This window comes from Hylobates moloch, unplaced genomic scaffold (genome assembly GCF_009828535.3).
Source record: "Hylobates moloch isolate HMO894 unplaced genomic scaffold, HMol_V3 SCAFFOLD_1, whole genome shotgun sequence".
NCBI lineage: Eukaryota > Metazoa > Chordata > Mammalia > Primates > Hylobatidae > Hylobates > Hylobates moloch.
In genome coordinates this window covers 99,635,513-99,656,636 of record NW_026652276.1, presented here as the reverse complement: position 1 = coordinate 99,656,636, position 21,124 = coordinate 99,635,513, and the positions used below count along the sequence as shown (strand labels likewise).

The 21,124-nt window shown below is 46.5% G+C and overlaps 1 protein-coding gene and 1 long non-coding RNA gene across 18 annotated transcripts in view; one reads left to right on the top strand and one right to left on the bottom strand.

Annotated features, from left to right (window-relative positions):
* The window catches only part of STAG3 (STAG3 cohesin complex component), a 45,117-nt gene that overhangs the window by 10,759 nt on the left and 13,234 nt on the right, over positions 1-21,124 (bottom strand). For 13 of the 17 annotated variants that reach the window (XR_009214669.1, XR_009214681.1, XR_009214673.1 and 10 more), the window contains exons 9-32: positions 16,045-16,118; positions 14,145-14,268; positions 13,547-13,645; positions 13,257-13,336; positions 12,843-12,950; positions 12,470-12,584; positions 12,059-12,164; positions 11,782-11,885; positions 11,099-11,191; positions 10,885-10,974; positions 10,459-10,659; positions 10,268-10,338; positions 10,077-10,164; positions 9,562-9,642; positions 9,387-9,479; positions 9,088-9,256; positions 8,838-8,974; positions 7,338-7,439; positions 6,692-6,840; positions 6,336-6,464; positions 6,085-6,242; positions 2,316-2,490; positions 1,969-2,073; positions 1,644-1,725 (exon numbers count right to left, since the gene is read on the bottom strand). Coding sequence is in view for 8 of the 17 variants with exons in the window: in XM_058443390.1 (XP_058299373.1) it covers positions 1,644-1,725; positions 1,969-2,073; positions 2,316-2,490; positions 6,085-6,242; positions 6,336-6,464; positions 6,692-6,840; positions 7,338-7,439; positions 8,838-8,974; positions 9,088-9,256; positions 9,387-9,479; positions 9,562-9,642; positions 10,077-10,164; positions 10,268-10,338; positions 10,459-10,659; positions 10,885-10,974; positions 11,099-11,191; positions 11,782-11,885; positions 12,059-12,164; positions 12,470-12,584; positions 12,843-12,950; positions 13,257-13,336; positions 13,547-13,645; positions 14,145-14,268; positions 16,045-16,118 (2,733 nt within the window). In the remaining 9 variants the exon portion in view is untranslated. The remainder of the gene's footprint in view (positions 1-1,643; positions 1,726-1,968; positions 2,074-2,315; positions 2,491-6,084; positions 6,243-6,335; positions 6,465-6,691; positions 6,841-7,337; positions 7,440-8,837; positions 8,975-9,087; positions 9,257-9,386; positions 9,480-9,561; positions 9,643-10,076; positions 10,165-10,267; positions 10,339-10,458; positions 10,660-10,884; positions 10,975-11,098; positions 11,192-11,781; positions 11,886-12,058; positions 12,165-12,469; positions 12,585-12,842; positions 12,951-13,256; positions 13,337-13,546; positions 13,646-14,144; positions 14,269-16,044; positions 16,119-21,124) is intronic. The other 4 variants (XR_009214676.1, XM_032756047.2, XR_009214680.1 and 1 more) reach the window with 2 other exon arrangements.
* On the top strand, positions 375-10,774 carry LOC116810946 (uncharacterized). Its single transcript, XR_004370427.1, has 3 exons — positions 375-479; positions 1,526-2,107; positions 8,825-10,774. It is a non-coding gene; the product is annotated as an uncharacterized LOC116810946 (long non-coding RNA).

The following is a 21,124-nucleotide window of genomic DNA, read 5'->3' as shown; positions in this document are numbered from 1 at the left end:
TGCCTTTGGTTTGGAAACCAGAAAATGGATTTTTTCTGAGATGTTAGGAAATAATATTTTAACAGAGGCCTTGCTCTCTAGTCTCTGGTTTGAAAGTATCATTGTTTGGTTTCTCCTTCTGAGCACAAGACTCCCCTGTTCTGTTCTATTCTGTTATTTTTCCCTCCCTGCAGAGAACAGAATAACAGCAGAAGATACACAGCCTGTAATGGACTGAATATCTGTGTCCCCCCAAACCTACATATTGAAATCCTTCCCCCAGTGTGATGCTGTTTGGAAGTGGGGCCTTTGGGAGGTGACTGGGTCATAGGGGTGCAGCCCTCATGGATGGATGAATGCCCTTCTAAGCCCAGGCCAGAGGGCTAGCTTGCTGTTTCTCCTCCAGATGAGGATACAACTAGAAGCCAGCAGTCTGCAGGCTGGAAGAAGGCCCTCACCAGAACCCAACCCTTGGACTGCAACCCACAGCCTCCAGAACTGTGAGAAATACATTTCTGTTTGTAAGACACCAGTCTATGGAATTCTGTTACAGTAGCCTGAACTCAGACATAGCCCTTTTCCATTTATAAGGTGGTTTTACCTTATATTTTATGTAAAATGTCCATTTTATTTATTTTTGAATTGTTTTTTCTTTTAAGAGACAGGTGTTTACTATGTTACCCAGGCTGGACTCCAACTCTCGGGCTATTGATCGTCCTGTCTCCACCTCCTGAGTTGCTGGAACTACAGGCTAACAGCTCTGTTTTAAAGATGAGAAAATGGGCCGCACGCAGTGGCTCACACCTGTAATCCCAGCACTTAGGGAGGCTGAAGCAGGTGGATCCATTTGAGATCAGGTGTTTGAGACTAGCCTGGCCAATATGGCAAAACCCCATCTCTACTAAAAATACAAAAAAAATTAGCCGGGCGTGATGGCATGCACCTGTAATCCCAGCTACTTGGGAGTCTGAGGCAGGAGAATTGCTTGAGCCCAGGAGGCAGAGGTTGTGGTGAGCCGAGATTGTGCCACTGCACTCCAGCCTAGGTGACAGAGGGAGACTCTACCTCAAAAAATAAAAATAATTAAAAAATAAAGATGAGAAAATGGAGGCTGAGGAGGGGTAAAGCGCTAACTTGACATGGAGTTGAGGACTAGCACTCATGTCACCTCACTCCAAATGCCAGGCTTTTCCCACTACACCAGCAGCAGTTCCTCCTGGGGAAACAGGCTAAGTTAGAAGGGGAGTGAGGGAAGGGACAGGGAGGGGAAGCCCTCTAGTAGGGAGAGGGAGGACAGGCGGTCATGTGTTGGGAGGAGAGACACTGAAGGGGCTGCCACTTGGACTGAATGACCTCCCACCACCAGCATTAGGACTCCTTCCAATTCCTAGGGGGTTCGGAGGCAACAATATTTACTTAGGGATTGGGAGCGAGAGTGCTATTCCAACCTTCTTTGGTATTTGTAATTTCTTTTCCTTATTCTTTAATGAAAGTAGAGTCCAAGCAAAGTCCAAACCAACGTATAACCTGTCCTCCTTTACTCTAGATTCATTCAGCTTTTAGAGACCAGGCATTACCGAGCGGAGAGAGGGGAAACACCCTGGCTTCTCTTTGGCACATCAGCCCCTAGTTCTTGAGAGAGAAGGGCAGGGTGGTCTACTCACCATGTCTGTATCCTGCCGTTCTTCACTTGACTCATCCTGAATTTCTAAGTCTTCTTCCTCGTCCTCTTCCATAAGGCTGAGTCTGATGTAGGGGCAAAGAGACGGGCTTTTCAAACTGTTCTTTGAGGACCCCTGAGAGTTTCTCAGACACCCGGAGGGGGGGAAGTGGGGAGCAGTAAGTACAGCATAGTAGGTTTCCAGATAGAGCTCTGTGGCTAAAACAAGTCTAAAAAGTACCCACAGAGAGGCAATGGGTGAGACAGGAATCCCCTCACAGTGGGCAACAGATCTGAAGTGAAGACAGGAGATGATGAGAAAAGCTCACCGCATCAGCTGGTTGCCCAAACCAGGACCTGAAGGGTTGCGTGGAGTCTGGAAATACTGTGGACCCAAGAACCTTGACCTCTGGGTGCCTGCAAGGGGCTGACTGCTGGGAATGAAGCAGGATCAATGATGGGTCAAGGGTAAGAAGAGGATGTCAGGCAGCTGGTGTTAATGGGGAGAAAAGCTCAGAGAGATGCATTTTAAAGCTAAAAAATGGAGAAAGATTAGAGAAGAACCCAATAATGAGGGAGTGCTACAGCAGGGAACCACGAAACAGAAACAGCGAGACGGAGGCAGCCAGAAACCAAACTGGGAACTCAGACACCCAGATTCCCTCCATGGCCTCACCCCTGGGCAAAATCCAACTCTGAGCCATCTTCTTCCTCCATCTCTTTCAACCCCCACAGGGGCTGCCTGCTCTTCACGGCTGTGGAGGTGAGGGTGGGCGTGGGCGGGATGCTGTTCAGCTGCAGACTTTCTTCCTGGGACGAGGAGACTTCCTCTCTATTAGGCTTGGCAGGCCCTGCCAAGCAGATGCACACATTAACCACGGCCCAGGGCCTGCGACAGGCATGCTCTCTTTCCAAGACCTGCGCAGGATTTAGTAAGGGAAAGTCAAGCAAGAAGAGAATGGAAAACCTATACAGCCTCATTCTGTTGCCCTCAAATGGGCATAGCCCTATGTACCAAAAAGTAAGGCTTAGAGAATTGTAGCTAGGCCTTGTCCAAGAAGAACTTGCTACACAGCCTAGAAAACAAGATGGAAAGATATATAAATACACATTTCACAGATAAACTGTAACAGGTCAACAGGTGAACACAAATATGAGGGAGGGTTGGAGTCTCTAAGATTGAGAGGTCTGAGTTAGCCAATGAAGACATTTGAGATCCTATCCAAGATTTCTATGGTCAGAAAAAGCTTTAAATGGCAATAGAGTTTTGGTACCAGAGGCTAGAGTGGACGAATGAGGGCCAGGGAAGAACTGGAAAATGGGAGACAGGATTTTCTAAAAGCTAGAAAAAAATGAAGTGATTGCAATGCCAGTATAACTGATATGATATGAAGGGGGACTTATCTCCTGCAGAGATCGGAGAAGGTAGAGGAGGAAAAATAATCCAAAGATTCTCACTGCCTGAGAAAACCCAGGCAATACTATTTTAAAGCATCAGTCAAATTGACATTAACATCTGTTAACTGTAAACAGTCACACTCCCATTACCCTCCCTCTCCACTGAAAACAATAATCCCAAAGTGAGCTGCTATGGGTTTAAGCAGAGGGCTACAGAAAACAGGGAAGAGCCATATCCCTGGACTTGGATTCCCAGAGAGGAAACCTTGGGGCCCCAGGTGTGTCCTCCTGATCTCCCTGAGCTATTAATGGTGTGATGCCCGAGGGCTGGGCCCTTGAGTCTCTCCTCTTCTCCATCTTCACTGGCTTCCCCAGCCACTCAGGTTCATGTCCTTAAATATCACCTATACTCTGCCACATCCCAAAGGGATCTCAAGCCTTCAGCTCTCCCCAGAACTCCATCTTAACAGCCCCCATGGTTTGTTCAACATCACCTGTAATCTCGTGGCCAACACCAATGACCCAACCTTCCCCCACAGCTATCTTCACTCTCTGCCTTCCCCATCTCAGATACCGTCAACTCCATCCTTCTGTCAGGCCAAAATCCTTGGAGCCATCCTCAACTGCTCTTTTTGTCTTATATCCCACATCCAGTTTGTCAGAAAAGCCTATTAGAGATACCTTGAAAATGCACCCAGAATCTGGCCGTTTCTCAGCACCTCCACCATTGCCCCCGGCCTAAGAAGCTCTCTTATCTTGAATCTTGGGCTGGATTCCTACAACAGCCACAACCTCCCTGCTGGTCTCCCAGCTTCTAGCCTTCCCCCATCTCCTGTTGTTTTCAACACAGCAGCCAGAAGGATCCTTTAAAAACAGAGGTTGTTCCTGTCGTTCCTCTGCTCAAAATCCTCCAATGGTTTCCTACTGCACTCAGAGTAAAAGCCAGTCTCTGCCTTAGATGCTCTGGGATCCTGCACCCTCTTTGGTCTCCTGTCCTACAATCTACATTCTGGCCATAATGGTCTCCTCTGCTGTTCCTTGAACATTCCAGGAACATTCTCCCCATCCCCTCGTGGCCTCAGGACTGGCTGCTTCCTTTGGTATGGGATTCTAAAACACACTAAGCACCCTCACCTGTTAAAAAAATTCACTGGGAGGCCAATAGGCTGAAATGGCTCCTGCATTTTGGGTTCCTAAGTCAGCAAACTGAAACTCAAGTCAGAGTGAAAGTGTTGTGTGTAACCTAGGAGCAGGAAACTTAAGCTTAACCAGTCAGAAACTACCAACTAACTTCTAACAAGAGATTTATGGTCAACCTCTAAATATGAACTTTCCACTCTAACCAATCAAATATTTTCTTTGTCTTGCTCCCACAGACACCTTACAAGTGTCTCCTATGGTTTCCTCAGTGGTGGCGCCCTGAATTGCTTGCAGTCTGCCACTGCCTGATTGATAAATTGCTGAATGCTAAATTAAACCTGTTAAAATTGTAATGTGCCTAAGTGTATCTTTTAACTTATTTTTTAGGCTTTTTGCCCAACATTTGTGTTCTTGAGTCTTCCCTTGATCAGTCTTTGTAAGACTGCAATCCCCACTCCGCCAGCATTCCTCACACTCCTCCCTGCTTTTTTTGCCATAGCATTTACTACTATCTGACACTCTCTAAAGAAAGATTTTTAGCTTTTTTGTTCACTCTTGTATTCCCAGCACACGGTGCTCAGTATCCATTGAATGAATAAAAACAATGTCTTCAGTTTTATCTTGTCTTCACAAACCCTACGCTTTAGGCAGAGCGATCTATGTACCTCCATGCTTCACCCAGCCACAGCCTTCTACACTTTTCTTGTGCTATTCTGCCAGCCCATAATGCTCCTCCTTCCTCTGTTCAGCTTATACAAATCTTACTTATTTTTTAAGCTCCAGCAATTCCATCTTCTTGGTAAAGCTCTCATCATTCTCTGAATTCTACAGCATTCACTTGTACAAGCCCTCAGGCAGTTACTGGCAATTGTTCATAATTCGAGTTTTCCATAATTAAAATTTCCCCCTTTCCTATTAGATAATAAACTGCTGGAGTTTGAGACTCCGTCTCAAAAAATAAACAAAAACAAAAACAAAACTTTAGGCGACTTATAAGACAACAGGTGATCTGAAGGTAAAAAACAATGAAGGTTGTGTAAAAGTGTCTAAAATTTCGAAAATAATGGAATACAAGATGTTGAGGAGGGTACTCTGAATGTATAGATTTCTTAGTTCAATATTTGGTTTTATCATCAGTTTCTATTTCATTTTTTTTTTTATTTGAGGTAGAGTCTCGCTCTGTCACCCAGGCTGGGGTGCAGTGGCACAATCTCAGCTCATGGCAACTTTTGCCTCCCGGGTTCAAGCAATTCTCATGCCTCAGCCTCCTGAGTAGTTGGGATTACAGGTGTGTGCCACCATGCCTGGCTAATTTTTGTATTTTTTTTTTTTTTTGTGAGACGGAGTCTCGCTCTGTCACCCAGGCTGGAGTGCAGAGGCGCAATCTCGGCTCACTGCAAGCTCCGCCTCCCGGGTTCACACCATTCTCCTGCCTCAGCCTCTCCGAGCAGCTGGGACTACAGGCGCCCGCCACCACGCCCGGCTAATTTTTTTGTATTTTTAGTAGAGACGGGGTTTCACCGTGGTCTTAATCTCCTGACCTCGTGATCCACCCGCCTCGGCCTCCCAAAGTGCTGGGATTACAAGCGTGAGCCACCGCACCTGGCCTAATTTTTGTATTTTTAGTAGAAACGGGGTTTCACCATCTTGGCCAGGCTGGTCTCGAACGCCTGACCTCGTGATCCGCCCGCCTCAGCATCCCAAAGTGCTGGGATTGCAGGCATGAGCCACCACGCCTGGCCCTCTATTTGATTTTTAATACAGGTTTTCAGTTGACTAGATAAACCTTGAAAGAAATTAATACCCTGAATGACAGTAGATGCTCAATGAAATATTTGACAAAATAAGTTTGCAGGAAGCCAAAGACCACCTGCTGGGCACCCCCATACCCACACACAGCACTCTACCTTCAATGCGCCTCCTCTTAGAGCTGGGGAGGACCTGAGGGCTGGTCTCTGCTGTGTTCTCCACAGGGCTGAGGGAGTGGCAATAGGTGGTGACTGGGCCCCAGGGACGGCCAGGTGCCTGGGAGACATGCTGCAGGCACTTTTCTAGATAGGACAGTCTAAGAAAGAGGTAGAACCAAAAGGCTGAAGGGGCTACTGGGCCCTCAGCAGGCCCTTCCCTAATCCACATCTCTATCCACCCACCAACTTACAAAAGCTGCTTATCCTGATGGAAGAGTCGGGGGGAAAACTCTGAAAGGAGCTCCAGGAATGCCAGATTTGGAGGCTGATTGGAGGAGCCAGCTGGAGGAAGCTCAGACAAGGAGAACTTGATGCCTTCCCTTGGTTGGGCAGAATTCTTTTAGGAAGAAAGTCTCTTCCCACTTCCCTCCCAGGGCTGAGCTATCCTGTCCAAATGCACCCTCCCCGTCCCCAGCTTGTCTCCAAAGGCATACCCACCACTAACCTGACTGCTATGCCTTGACACACATACCCTCCCTCCGAGACCTCCCTCCAAGACCTCGTTCCCAGCCCTCCCTGGACACAACCTCCAACCAATACTTCCTACTTGTGTAGCATGACCACAAGGTCACGGTTCTGCAGCTGCTGGGGTCCAAAACTCAAGGCAAACCTCCGGGCCAGGTCCCTCATCTCGATGAAGGCAGGAAGCTCATTTAGGCCCTGGGGCCCATGCTCCTGCAGCAGTTCTGTGTACAGCTGTGTCCAGGAGACATGGTGCATGTGGGAAAGGGAGGAACATGGCAGAAACAGAGAAGTCCAGCATTTTCTTCTCTACTCAGAAATTCCAAAGGCCTTGGGACACCATCTACTACTTTTACTCTTTCTTTCCTTCTAGGGAACTCCCCTGATACTAACCCCTGCAGCAAACAAAGCCCATCACCTCTACTCTGTAACATTAAATAAAAACGTCTATAGTAACTGAAGGAGGCTGAGAGAGAACAGACTGAAAAATAATTAGGAACTCCCTATCACTTCCTTGTTGGCGTTCCAATGTCCTGATAAGTTACTATTGATGGGGTTGCCTAGTCAGTTTAAAAAAAAAATACTTCCCAAGGGTCTACTAAGAATGAAGGAAACTATCATGTAAAGAGTCAAAACAAGAAAAGTTACTGCTCTGAAGGATCTTACATTCTGAGTGGCTGAGGGTAGACAGAGACTTGGGGACAACATGTCCTTAAGGCAGAAGGGCGCACCTGCTTGAGGCTCAGCAGCAGGATTCGCGAACAATGACTTCGGTCAATCTGCCTTGCTCTAGTTAATGTTTCCTTGATAATGTCACCATAGTCATTGTAGAACTGAGGGGAAAGAGTGGGGAAGGTAATGTCTGACTGGTGGAAAAGATAGTCACATCCCTAATCATGTCTCCCTCCCAAACTGCCTTAGGTAGGAAACACAAACTGAAGCATAAAATAATTCAGACTAAACTTCATCTCTAATCAACAGGTGCAAAGCCCAAAATAAATAAGAGTTTTGGTAAACAAATAATGAGGCCGGGTGCGGTGGCTCACACCTGTAATCCCAGCACTTTGGGAGGCTGAGACAGGCGGATCACGAGGTCAGGAGATCGAGACCATCCTGGCTAATACGGTGAAACCCCATCTCTACTAAAAATACAAAAAATTAGCCGGGCGTGTTGGTGGGCGCCTGTAGTCCCAGCTACTCTGGAGGCTGTGGCAGGAGAATGGCGTGAACTCGGGAGGTGGAGCTTGCAGTGAGCCGAGATCGTGCCACTGCACTCCAGCCTGGTTGACACAGCGAGATTCCGTCTCAAAAAAACAAAAACAAAAACAAAACAAAAAACAAATAATGAAACAGGCCAGGCACGGTGGCTCACGCCTATAATCCGAGCAGTTTGGGAGACCAAGTTGGGCGGATCACAGGGTCAGGAGATGGAGACCATCCTGGCGATGGTGAAACCCTGTCTTTACTAAAACTATAAAAATTAGCTGGGCGTGGCAGTGCATGCCTGTAATCCCAGCTACTTGGGAGGCTGAGGCAGGAGAATTGCTTGAACCCCGGGAGGCAGAGGTTGCAGTGAGCTGAGATAGTGCCACTGCACTCTAGCCTGGCGACAGAGCTAGACTCCATCTCGGAAAAAAAAAAAAAAAAAAAGACAAACACTGACCCAAGCCCAATTCTTGGAGAAGAGAAGTAAGCCTGACAGTGCCCTCTCACACATCACTGACACCTTCACTATTTGTCTCTCCCCAACTACAATGGAAGCTCTACTAAATAGGAACTGTGTATTTTGTTCACTGCTGTGGCCTTAGCTCCTGGAATGGTGCTTGGCACACAGCAGGTGCTCAATAAGCATAAATCAATACTGGTGGGTTGAAGAAGCTGGGGCACCTATCTAGGTATCTTGTGAGGACTGATCCCTCTTTTATTCTTTTTTCCTTCTTATGTTACCCCATTCCATAGACTGGGGTCACAGAAAAATAAATATTTCTGGACAGGAAGAATAAGCTATTTCCCCTCCAGTGAATTTCTTCACAGCTTTTTCTCCATAATTATTTACTATTAAGTCTCTTTTCTTTGTCCCCTTATTCTGAACTCCCAGTGCCTTTCCCTCCTATTTCTCCTTTAAGCTTGATACCACTGGATATCCCCCACCTGTAGTGCTATTATGTTTGAAATCATGGCTGTGCTCAACTTGCTCCCTTCTCTTTTATTTCTGTAGGGCCTTGCTGTACCTTGTTGTAGTGTTTGAAAACATCTGAGGCTGCATCCATCTCCAGCACCCCATAAAGCAACAGCTTGCAGAACCCGGCCAGGAGGCGGCGCCGCTGGTGTAGCCGCTCTATCTGTAAATGATCCTCCTGGGAATCACCTGGCTCACATGGAAGGCAGAAGGGAATCACAGACTTAGGCTTCCTGCCCTATATTTCTGAGCCACACCCAAGCCCCAGCCCTTACTGAGCCCCAGGTATAGAGTCACTGCACCACTGCCCAGGTCTCCCGGCTGGATGAAGACGTGGTCCATGAGGAAGCTGGCTAGCTCAGACTGGAGAGTAGCTTCAGGAAAAAAGACAAGTGGCCTAAGGAAATCACGGCCCCCAACAATCATCTGAGGGCTAAAGATGAGAAGTAGATCACTTAATAAGACAAAAGCCTGTAGGAGGAAAAGAAAGGATGTTTAAAAGGACAGAATGTTTCCCAAGGTAGAAATGACACTGTCAATTTCTCTTTGGAATGGAGGCAGGGATACTCGCCTTGTTGCTCCCACTTGAGTCAGTACTCACCTGCTCCTGGATCTCAGTATCCACATCTGAGAGGCAACTCTGGCAGAGTTCACAGAAGGCCACCATTCTGTCCCTCAAACTCGACAGCTGCTTCTGTGGGCACAGTGGCTTGAAGGGGAAGAATGAAGACACAGACTCCTCTGTTCCCATTATCCCATCTAAGACCCACACTCACCTGGGAAGCATCTGATTTAGAAATGTGGGTTAGTGTCCAGAGAATGGAAAAATAGACAAGAGTCAAGGCTGGCAGGATAACCTGTAACAACAAAGGGTTTGAAAAATGAGGTTTGGGTCAGGAGAGGGAGAGACAGATAGTCAGAAACACACCAATGAAGAGGAGAGAAAATGAGTAAGGGGAGAGCTAATTCCTTTTCCAGTGGAAAATGAATGATATTCTGCACACTCTTCAGAGGCTTCTACAAGAAGTAGAAATGTCACCACTCCCTAATTTACTCTACGTCTCCTAGAATCCCTCAATATTATCCTTGGCTTCCAGGAAATCCAAGAAGACACTGGAAGTAGAGTCCACCTTCTAAGAGAGGAATGTAAGAGGAGACCCCCACCCACCGGATCTTCCTCGCTTTGTCCACTCCATGCACTGAGACTTGACGCACCTAGTGGCCACCTAGAATGCAGGTCCTTAAAATCTAGCCCCCCAGCCCCCAACCCATCTCTAGCCTGTCCACTCACCTGGTGAGGAACCTCTCCTGTGTCCACAGCCTTCTGCAGGAGTTGGCAACATGGCTCATAGAGCTCCCAGCGAGTCAGGTCATGAGCACTTTGGGGGAGAAAGGGGAATGTTATACTGGAAAAGAACAGAGGGAACCAACTCCACAGACACCAGTAAAAACGGGATGGGGAAGAGGAGGAAAACCACCCACTTGTAGAAGGCAGAGAGGCGTTTCAGAGTGGCTGCCAGATTATATACTTCATCCTCATCTAGGAAGGATGACTGAGAAGGAAAGAAGATCCACAATAGCATTTCCCCCAGAACTCATCAGTCCACATCCCCCATCTTGCAGCCCCTCCCACCCTTGTTTGGGGTGTCCCATTGTCCAGCCCCAGCTCCTACCTGTAACAGCTCTTCAAGCTCCTGCTGGAAGCGGTCAGTCAGCAAATCTACTAGCTGGCTGCGGGCAAAGTCCGCCCGGCTGAAGAAAGTGAATTCGGGATTACAGAGCAGGTAGAGGGCATGCGCCCCAGCCTCAAGCACCGCTGGCTCTGCATGCTTCACCACCACCTCCTGGAGTTGCTGCAGGAACAGCTCCAGGTGCTGAGAAGAAAAGGCAGAAGATGGTGTGCTGTGGGGATGGAGGAGGACACTCTTCTGGAGGGAAGTGGAACGGGGTTAAAAGCATTAAACTTCAAGGATAAGATGCCTAAGAAAAGGCTTGCTGATTTTTCTGGAACCCAAGTTCCTGGGAAAAAAAGATACTGGCAATAGAACCCTTTGGCCCCGGCAGGCAAGCAGCAAGGTATAGGAAATCTGTCTCCCTACCTTCTCCAAGCGCCCAGTGCAGTAGATGTGGAGGTCAAAGCAGCTGAGAAGCTGGAGCAGGGGAGTGACCTTCTCTGCATCAGCTGAGAACTGTGATGATTGACAGGGAGGCCTCCTTACAAGCTGACACATTGCTAATTCCTACTCCCACCCCCATAGAGGCCATTTCCTTTCACTTCTCTTGGTGTGATGCTGAGTGGAGGGGCAGCGGTACCTTGGCCAGGAGCTGGGGCAGCAGGGGGATGAGATGCTCAGTCAACTTCACCCTGTCATCGGCTTGGGTCTTGCGCTCCTTAGAGGTTAAGCCCTGGAATGAGAGTCACTTGGGGGTGGGGGAGGTGTAGAGAAACACTGGTGCAGGGGGTGTGTGTAGTCCTCCTCCCCGTGACCTTATCTGCCTAGAAAGAAAAGAGAACTCGGTAGCTCCCATGAGATTTCTTTTTTCTGAAAATGAAACTCCTTTTTTTTTTTTTGAGACAGAGTCTCGCTCTGTCGCCCAGGCTGGAGTGCAGTGGCGTGATCTCGGCTCACTGCAAGCTCCGCCTCCCAGGTTCACGCCATTCTCCGGCCTCAGCCTCCCAAGTAGCTGGGACTACAGGTGCCCGCTACCAGGCCCAGCTAATTTTTTTTTTTTTTTTTTTTTGTATTTTTAGTAGAGACGGGGTTTCACTGTGTCAGCCAGATGGTCTCGATCTCCTGACCTCATGATCTGCCTGCCTCAGCCTCCCAAAGTGCTGGGATTATAGGCGTAAGCCACCACGCCTGGCCCTTTTTTCTGGAAATAAAATTCTTTAAAGGGTAGAAGGAGAAGCCTAACCCCAGCCTGGGGGGTAAGGATGCACAATGCCTGTCAGGATTGAGTACTGCTGACCTACCCACTCTACCCTCACACCATACCTTCCTCCCAGTGACCCGGCCCACAGGCGGGTGCCCCTCTGAAGCTTGCCGGGCACTGGACACAAGGATTTCTATCAGTGTGCTCTCCTGCACATCACCCAGGTCTGGAGTGCCAGAAGGATCAAAAACATAGAATCAAAGATTAGCCACCTTCCAACTCCAAGTTCCCCCCACCTGATGCCACCATTGCTGCCTTGTACAAATGAAGCAAGCAATCCCTCCCAGTTTCACCCTAGGAGGTGGAAGGTCCCTGTCCCTGGCTCCATGTGGCACATACTCTGGTTCTTCTCCAGCAGCAGGCTTGTCAGACTCTCCCAGTCCTTCAGCTGAGCCCCTGCACAGTCCCACAGACTGTCTACTAAGTAAGCAGCGTGGTCATGGAGCTAGGGAAGAAGGTGCATGGGGAGTTAGTGATGGCATGTTAAAAATACCCTAGGAAGTGGTTACTGATTAAATATCGCTCTCCTTCCTACAGTGTCCACCCCCATCCTTCTCTATTTGTCTTTTTTTTTTTTTTCAATAGAGACAGGGTCTCACTGTGTTGCCCAGGCTGGTCTCAAACTCCTGGGCTCAAAGGATCCTCCCACCTCAGCCTCCCAAAGTGCTGGGCTTATAGGCGTGAGCCACCAACCCCAGCCCACTTGTAGGTCCTATGCACAACAGCCAGACTTCTCTCTGTGTATGTCACCTCGCTCTCCACAAAGAAGGACAGCAGGAGCTGGAAGAAAGTCCTCTGGGCGCCTGGGCTCTGGCGTCGCTCTCTTCCACCCATCGTTCTTATCTCGCACTCAGGGTAGAAGAGTCTGGTGGAATGGACACAAGGAAAGGGCTCAGCACAAGAGGAAACGAGGTGTAACGACCACAGAGGGAGGAGATGGCCTAAGGAGATGATAAAGGAAAAGGAGGTGCAGAGCTAAGGAAAGCCCCAAGGAGCTGTGAGAAGAAAGGAGACACCAGAGAGACTTCCACAGAGATGGGGAGGCCTTAGGTAGGGCAGCAGCAGATGGAGGAGAGAAACCGAGAGCGCGGTGTTAAAGAAACATAAAAGAAGCTCCACTCACTTCCAGTACAGAAATTCGCCTGCGGCAGAGGCCAGGCCTCGATTAGAGGCATACACAACGGGGTAGACGCTTTCACAGTCCGCGTTCGTCAGCACCCCTTCCATGTTCCTGCCCACAGAAAAGCAGAGAGTGTGTGAATAGGGACATTATCTTCTGGCACAACCAAGGCTAGAAAAAAAAAGAGGCAAAAGCAACAAAGACATAACTCACAAATAACTTCTAAATGAAGAGTGGAAGACAAAGGAGTATGGGGAGTTAGAGAAGACAGAAATATTCCCCCCTCGACATACTGCAACTCAGGAATGACCTCAGTCAACCTGCACAGATGGAAGAGTCAGCTATGACAGGTGGAGGGAGAGGACCCTGGAAGGGCAAAGGTCTGAGACATCGGCCTTCCCTCTTCCCAGGACTCACTTAAGGATAAGTATCAGTAATCTGACAGCCTCCACTGCCACATCGTACTCTCTGTCCATGACCATGGAAACCATCCGGTCCTGCAGAAAGGAGAAAGTCACTCAATATCTCATTACACCCATTCCAAACATTCTATTCTCTTAGAATCAGAGACTCCTAAAGAGAGTGCCTACGTAGAGGCAGATGCTGGGATAGCCAAGACATCTTAGAGCATGAGAGGTAGAAAGATACAAAGTGGGGAAATGGGAACTACAACAAAGAGCCAAGCCATGGAGCGCCACCCATTTTACCTTGAAGCGGCTGGTGAAGAGCTCCAGGCGTGTGGTCAGGTCCCGGTTACCGTACAGCCCTTTCAGGGCCTTCACGCACTTCAGGCGGACTTCTCGGTGCTGGTGAGGAGGGAAAATCAGGAGAATGGAAATAAGACTAACCACACTCTACTCGCCCCTACTGAGTCTCCAGACTCCCCTCTCCGATCCCTCATTCTAGCTTGGGTGTCCCCTATACTGAGGACTCTGAGATGTCAGAAACAATAAACAGCTGTCTTCTTACTTAAAAAACAAAAGGATCACAGCAGTACTCATGATGAGAAGGATCCTTTGGCTGCCCCCCTTAGCACCTGCATTACCATCCATCAATAACTCTCTCCCCTGGGAAAGTCTCTCTCCCCGTACCTCATGTTTTGAGTCATTTCATCTCCTGGATATGTCTCTCTCTACCTTATCCTACCCTCCCCAGTGCTAGGGGAGTTTCACGGTTCAGCGCCTTGATGGGTTAATCATTGCTCACTAGGTAAAATATTTCAGTGGCAGGCCCAGGAAAAGATGAAATGTCCTAGGACAGGAAAAAGATGAAGGAAACGGAAAGGGAAACTGACTCAAATCCCACCTTATCATGCAGAGTCCAACCAATATATTTTAGATAGCTGTCGGTGAGGAAAGAAGTGCTATAGCTTTGCATCCAACACCCAATTTCCTCAATGCAGATAGCACGGATCTCAGGAAGGACATCCCTAGACACAGACAGATAAGTTGACTCTTACAGCCACCCTCTCTCCAGACTCACTTTCCACCCTACCAGATAACTCCCTCTCATGGAAGAATTTATTTTCTTGAAATGCCATGTACCCCATGCCTTTCATTTCTTCCTCCCGATGTAAATACTATATATACAGTAAAATATATGTAAATATTTTTTCTTTTTTTTTAAGAGATGGGGTATCTTGCTATGTTGCCCAAGCTGGCCTTGAACTCCTGGGTTCAAGTCATCTTCCCACTTTGGCCTCTCAAGTAGCTAGGACTACAAAAACGTGCCGTACCCAGTTAGTAAATATTTTCTTTCTGTTACCAAACCATAAAATAGTTAAACACCAGCCTTGTACAGCCTAATTCTCCACTCCACCTGTTGCCCAGGTTGGAGTGCAGCAGCACAATCTCAGCTTATTGCAACCTCTACCTCTCAGGTTCAAGTGATTCTCCTGCCTCAGCCTCCCGAGTAGCTGGGATTACAGGTGCACCACCACGCCCAGCTACCTTTTTGCATTTTTAGTAGAGATGAGGTTTCACCATGTTGGCCAGGCTGGTCTCGAACTCCTGACCTCAAGTGATCTGCCCATCTTGGCCTCCCAAAGTGCTGGGGTTACAGGTGTGAGCCACTGCACCCGGCCTCCATACCTCTTTTAAAAACCAATTTTGAAAGTTCATTCAGGCTGGGCATGGTGGCCAAAAATTAGCCAAGCATGGTGGTGGGCGCCTGTAGTCCCAGCTACTTGGGAGGCTGAGGCAGAATCGCCTAAACCCGGGGGGTGGAGCTTGCCATGAGCCGAGATCGCACCACTGCACTCCAGCCTGGGCAACACAGTGAGACTCCATCCCCGTCAAAAAAAAAAAAAAAAAAAAAGTTAATTCAACTGTTGGCCAAAGTGTGTGAGTGTGTTTTAATTCCACATTAAGAAAAGGTTACATCAGCTGCAAGGTTCTGGAAAGGCAGAAGTGAAACCTCGGTAAGAGTAAGAAACACCTACAGATACTATTTTTTTTTTTTTTTTTTTTTTGAGACGGAGTTTCACTCTTGTTGCCTAGGCTGCAGTGCAATGGCGTCATCTCAGCTCACCACAACCTCCACCTCCTGGGTTCAAGCGATTCTCCTGCCTCAGCCTCCCGAGTAGCTGGGATTACAGGGATGCGCCACCACATCCGGCTAATTTTGTATTTTCAGTAGAAATGGGGTTTCTCCATGTTGGTCAGGCTGGTTGTGAACTCCTGACCTCAGGTGATCTGCCTGCCTTGGCCTCCCAAAGTGCTGGGATTACAGGCGTGAGCCACCGTGCCCGGCCTACAGATACTCTTTTTAACTTAATTTGATCAGGTCTTTAAACAGCATAAAACTCCCCTGCCCTTCGCACAGTGAGACAGCAGGCTGGGCCAGGAGAAGGCTCACCAGGCTGCAGCATCCCTCAGAAAAGCCCCGCCTTTCTGTTCTCTGCTCTTATCCTCAAGTCTCCAACCCCAGAAAGATGAGGAGTTGGGGCAGATCTGAGGCAAAGCCAGAGCACGAAAATACTCAGCAATGCTTTATTCTCTTATTTTCTCCCAGAAGCACTTACAAGATCCTTTGTAGGTGGTGATAAACTAAACCTCACCAATTTGAAACATCTGTTGTTAAGAATTATGCATTAATTCTGGAACTAACCAAATAACTAAGGGTTGGAGGGGGGAAACCTTGTTCACTTCCTCAGATTCCATAACCAAAGGCCAGCTGCTTCAATGAGAGAAGCCCATTAGCTCACCTGTACCGATGAACAAAGACACCCCTGAAGAGGGCATTCATCATCCCCTCAATCTCCTCTTGATGCTCTTGGAGCTGGAGGACAGGGAGAAATGGGTTAATCTTTCTTGTACCCTAACAAGCATAAGGCCCTGAAGATACAGAAAAAGTACAACTTCCACCTACTTCCTGTTTATTACAGGATAGTGTGAACCCCCGTAATCCTATGCTCTCTTTTAAACCTTCTAATTCTGGAAGAAGCTGTATAGTCAACTAATGCCTCAGAGGTTTGTGTTTAGCAAAAATAATATTCCCTCTGCATGTGGTTATTCGGACTATTCAGAAGCCCTAGCTGGTATTATACAGGCGTATCTCGCTTTATTGCACTTTGCTTTGCTTTGCAGACATTGTGTTTTTTTTTTAAAACAAACTAAAGGTGTGTGACAACCCTGCATTAAGCATACCTATCAGTGCCATTTTTCTAATAGCATATTCTCACTTTGTGTCCCTGTGGCACATTTTGGTAATTCTCACAATATTTTGGACTTTTTCATTATGGTATCTGTTATGGTTATCTGTGATCAGTAATCTTTAATGTTACATATTTTTTTATGAGACAGGGTCTCACTCTGGCACCCAGGCTGGAGTACAGTGGTGTCACCATGGCTCATGGCAGCCTCCATCTCCTGGACTCGAGCAATCCTCCTGCCTCAGCCTCCCAAGTAGCTGGGAGTACAGATGCATGCTGCCACACCCAGCTAGTTAAAATTTTTTTTTTTTTTTGTAGAGACAGGCTCTCCTTATGTTTGCCCAGGCTGGTCTTAAACTCCTGGGCTCAAGTGATCCTTCCACCTCAGCCTCCCAAAGTGCTGGGATTACAGGCATGGGCCATCACCCAGCCTAATGTTACTACTGTAACTGTTTGGGGGTACCACAAACCGTGCCCATATAAGATGGCAAACTTAACAAATGTCTGTGTTCTGACTACTCTACCAACAAGAGTTTCCCTGTCTCTCTCTCTCTCCTCAGGCCTCCCTATTCATTCCTTGAGACACAAAAATATTGTAATTAGGTCAATTAATAACTCTTTTAAGTGTCCAAATGAAAGGAAGAGTCACATGTTTCTCACTTTAAATCAAAAGCTAGAAACGATTAAGCTTAGAGGCCAGGCGCAGTGGCTCACACCTATAATCCCAGCACTTTGGGTGGCCGAGGTGGGCAAATCACTTGAGGTCGGTTCGAGACCAGCCTGACCAACATGGCGAAACCCCATCTCTACTAAAAATAGAAAATTAGCCAGGTGCGGTGGCGGGCACCTATAACCCCAGCTACTCAGGAGGCTGAGGCAGGAGAATCACCTGAACCCGGGAGGCAGAAGTTGCGGTGAGCCAAGATCACGCCATCACACTCTAGCCTGGGCAACAAAGTGAGACTCAAAAAGAAAAAAAAAAAAAGAAATAATTAAGCTTAGCTGAAAGCCAAGACAGGCCAATCGATAGCTAGGCCTCTTGTGCCAAACAGCCAAGTTGTGAATGCAAAAGAAAAATTCTTGAAAGGAATTAAAAACGCTACTCCAGTGAACACACAAAGGGTAAGAAAGTTAAACAGTCTTATTGCTGATACAGAGACAGTTTTAGTAGTCGGAACAGAAGATCAAACCAGCCACAACATTCCCTTTGGCCAAAGCCCAATCCAGATCAATGTCCTAGCTGTTTTCCATTCTATGAAGGCTGAGCAAAGTAAGGAAGACACAGAAGAAAAGTTTGAAGCTAGAAGTTAGTTCGTGAGGTTTAAGGAAAGAAGCCCTCTCCATAACATAAAAGTACAAGGTGAAGCAGCAAATACTGATAGAGAAGCAAAAAGTTATCAAGAAAATCTAGCTAAGATCACTGATGAAGGTGGCTACACTAAACAATGAATTTTCAATGTGGACTAAACTGCCTTATATTGGAAAATGCCATCTAGGACTCGCACAGCTATTGAGGAGAAGTCAATGCCTGGCTTCAAAGGACAGCCTGACTCCTTGTTAGGGGCTAATGCAGTTGGTGACTTTAAGTTGAAGCCAATACTCATTTACCATTTTAAAAATCGTAAGGCCCTTAAGAATTATGCTAAATCTACTCTTCCTATGCCCTATAAATGAAACAACAAAGCCTAACTGATATCACATCTGTTCACAGCATGGTTTCCTGAATATTTTAAGCACATGGGTGAGACCTACTGCTCAGAAAAAAAGATTCCTTTCAAAATATTACTGCTCAATGACAATGCACCTGGTCACCCAAGAGCTCTGGTGAAGATGTACAAGGAGATCCATGTTGCTTTTTTCATGCCCACTAACACAACATCCATCCATTTTGCAGCCCATGGAACAAGGAGTAATTTCAACTTCAAGTCTTATTATTTCAGAAATACATTTCATAAGGCTATAGCTGCCACAGTGATTCCTCTGATGATCTGGGCAAAGTCCATTTAAAACCTCCTGGGGTTAGGCATGGTGGCTCATGCCTACAATCCTAACTTTTTGGGAGGCTGAGGTGGGAGGGCTGATTAAGCCCAGGAGTTCAAGACTAGCTTGGGCAACATAGTGAGACCCTGTCTCTACAGAAACAAAACAAAAACTAGCCAGGTGTGGTATGCAATCTGTAGTCCCAGATACTTGGGAGGATAAGGCAGGAACATCACTCAAGCACAAGAGGTTGAGGCTGCGGTGAGCCATGACTACACCTGTACATTCCGGTCTAGGCAACAGAGTAAGACCCTGTCTTCAAAACAAAACCAGAAAAACCCAACCCCCCGTCCGGGAAGGATTCACTATTTTATTTATTTTATTTTATTTTATTTTATTTTAATTTTATTTTATTTTATTTTATTTATTTTATTTATTTTATTTTATTTTATTTTTTATTTTATTTTATTTTATTTTATTTTATTTATTTTATTTTATTTTATTTTTTATTTATTTTATTTTATTTTATTTATTTTTAAGACGGAGTCTTGCTCCATAGCACAGGCTAGAGTGCAGTGGCGCGATCTTGGCTCACTGCAACCTCTGCCTCCTGGGTTCAAGCAATTCTCCTGCTTCAGCCTCCTGAGTAGCTGGGATTACAAGCATGCACTACCACACCTAGCTAATTTTTGCATTTTTAGTAGAGATGGGTTTTTGCCATGTTGACCAGGCTGGTTTCAAACTCCTGACCTCACGTGATCCACCTGCCTCAGCCGCCCAAAGTGCTGGGATTACAGGTGTGAGCCACTGTGCCTGGCCGGGATTCACCATTTTAAATGCCATAAAGAACATTTGTGGTTCATGGGAGGAGGTCAAAATATCAACATTAACAAGATTTAAGTTGATTCTAACCCTCATGGATGACTTTGAGAGGTTTAAGACTTCAGTAGAGGAAGTAACTACAGATGCAGTGGAAATAGCAAGAGAACTAGAAGTAGAGACTGAAGATGTGGCTGAATTGCTGCAATTTCATGACCTTAAACAAATAAGGAATTGCTTCTCATGAATGAGCAAGAAAAGTGGTTTCCTGAAATAGAATCTATTCCTGGTGAAGAGGTTGTGAATATCGTTGAAATGACAACAAATGATTCAGACTATTACCTAAACTTAGCTGATAAAGCAGCACCAGGGCTTGAGAGAATTCTCCTTTTGAAAGAATTTCTATTGTGGGTAAAAGGTCATCAAACAGCATTTCATGTTACAGAGAAATCTTTTGTAAAAGGAAGAGTCAGTAGATGCAGCAAACTTCACTGTTGTCTTATTTCAAGAAATTGCTACAGCCACCCTAACCTTCAGCAACCACTACCCTGATCAGTCAGCAGCCATCAACACGGAAGCAAGACCCTCCACCAACAAAAAGATTTAACTCGCTAAAGGTTCAGATTGTCATTAGCATTTTTTAGCAATAAAATATTTTTTTTTTTTTTTTTTTTGAGACGGGGTCTCGCTCTTTCGCCCAGCCCGGAGTGCAGTGGCGCAATCTCGGCTCACTGCAAGCTCCGCCTCCCGGGTTCACGCCATTCTCCTGCCTCAGCCTCCCGAGTAGCTGGGACTACAGGCGCCTGCCACTGCGCCCGGCTAATTTTTTGTATTTTTAGTAGAGACGGGGTTTCACCGTGTTAACCAGGATGGTCTCGATCTCCTGACCTCGTGATCCGCCCGCCTCGGCCTCCCAAAGTGCTGGGATTACAGGCGTGAGCCACCGCGCCCGACCTAGCAATAAAATATTTTTAAATTAAGGTACATACACTACTTTTTAGACAATAGTCTTGCATACTTAACAGACTACAGTGTAAATATAACTTTCATATGCACTGAGAAATAAAAATTTTGATTTTTTGATTGTGTGACTCACTGTACTTCAATATTCACTTTATTGTGGTGGTCTAGAATTGAACCTGCAATATCTTCGAGGTATGATGCCCGTATATGTTTCTAACAATTTGGAAAACAAATTTTTAGTAAGTTGCAGTTTAATAGAAGTGGAACTAGCAAAAATGAGAAGAAAGGAATTAGATCAGCGGTTCTCAACTGAGGCTAATTCTGTTCCCCAGGGGAGATTTAGCAGTGTCTAAAGATTTTTTTGGCTGCCACAACTTGGTGGGGGAGCAGGGTACTACTGGTATCTATCTAGTAGATAAAAGCCAGAGATGCTGCTAAACATCCCACCACGGCAGGACAGCCCCGCAAAGTCCATAGTGCCATTGTTGAAAAATCCTGGATTACGTGAACAATAGATACCAAAGAAACAGAATTATAAGGAGAAAGGGAACATTCTTTAAAACAGACCCCACCTCTTCAATTACGTCAGAACAACATATCATTTCCGACAGGACATACTTAAGTCTTTAGGGCTGAAGTACCTATATGTCCATATTTTACACTAAAATAGCAAAAATAGGTGAAGCAAATATGTAAAATATTTGGGAAAGGGAGACTGAGAAAAGGCTACTGGCTTTAGGAATTAGGAAGTCATTGGTTTAGAAAGAACAGTTTCAAAGAAAAATGGGGAAATAAGCTAGGTAGCAAAAAGGATTCAGTTAGTTGGACATTAAGGAAGTAAGGAAATACTACCCTAAAAGGAAGGATGGAA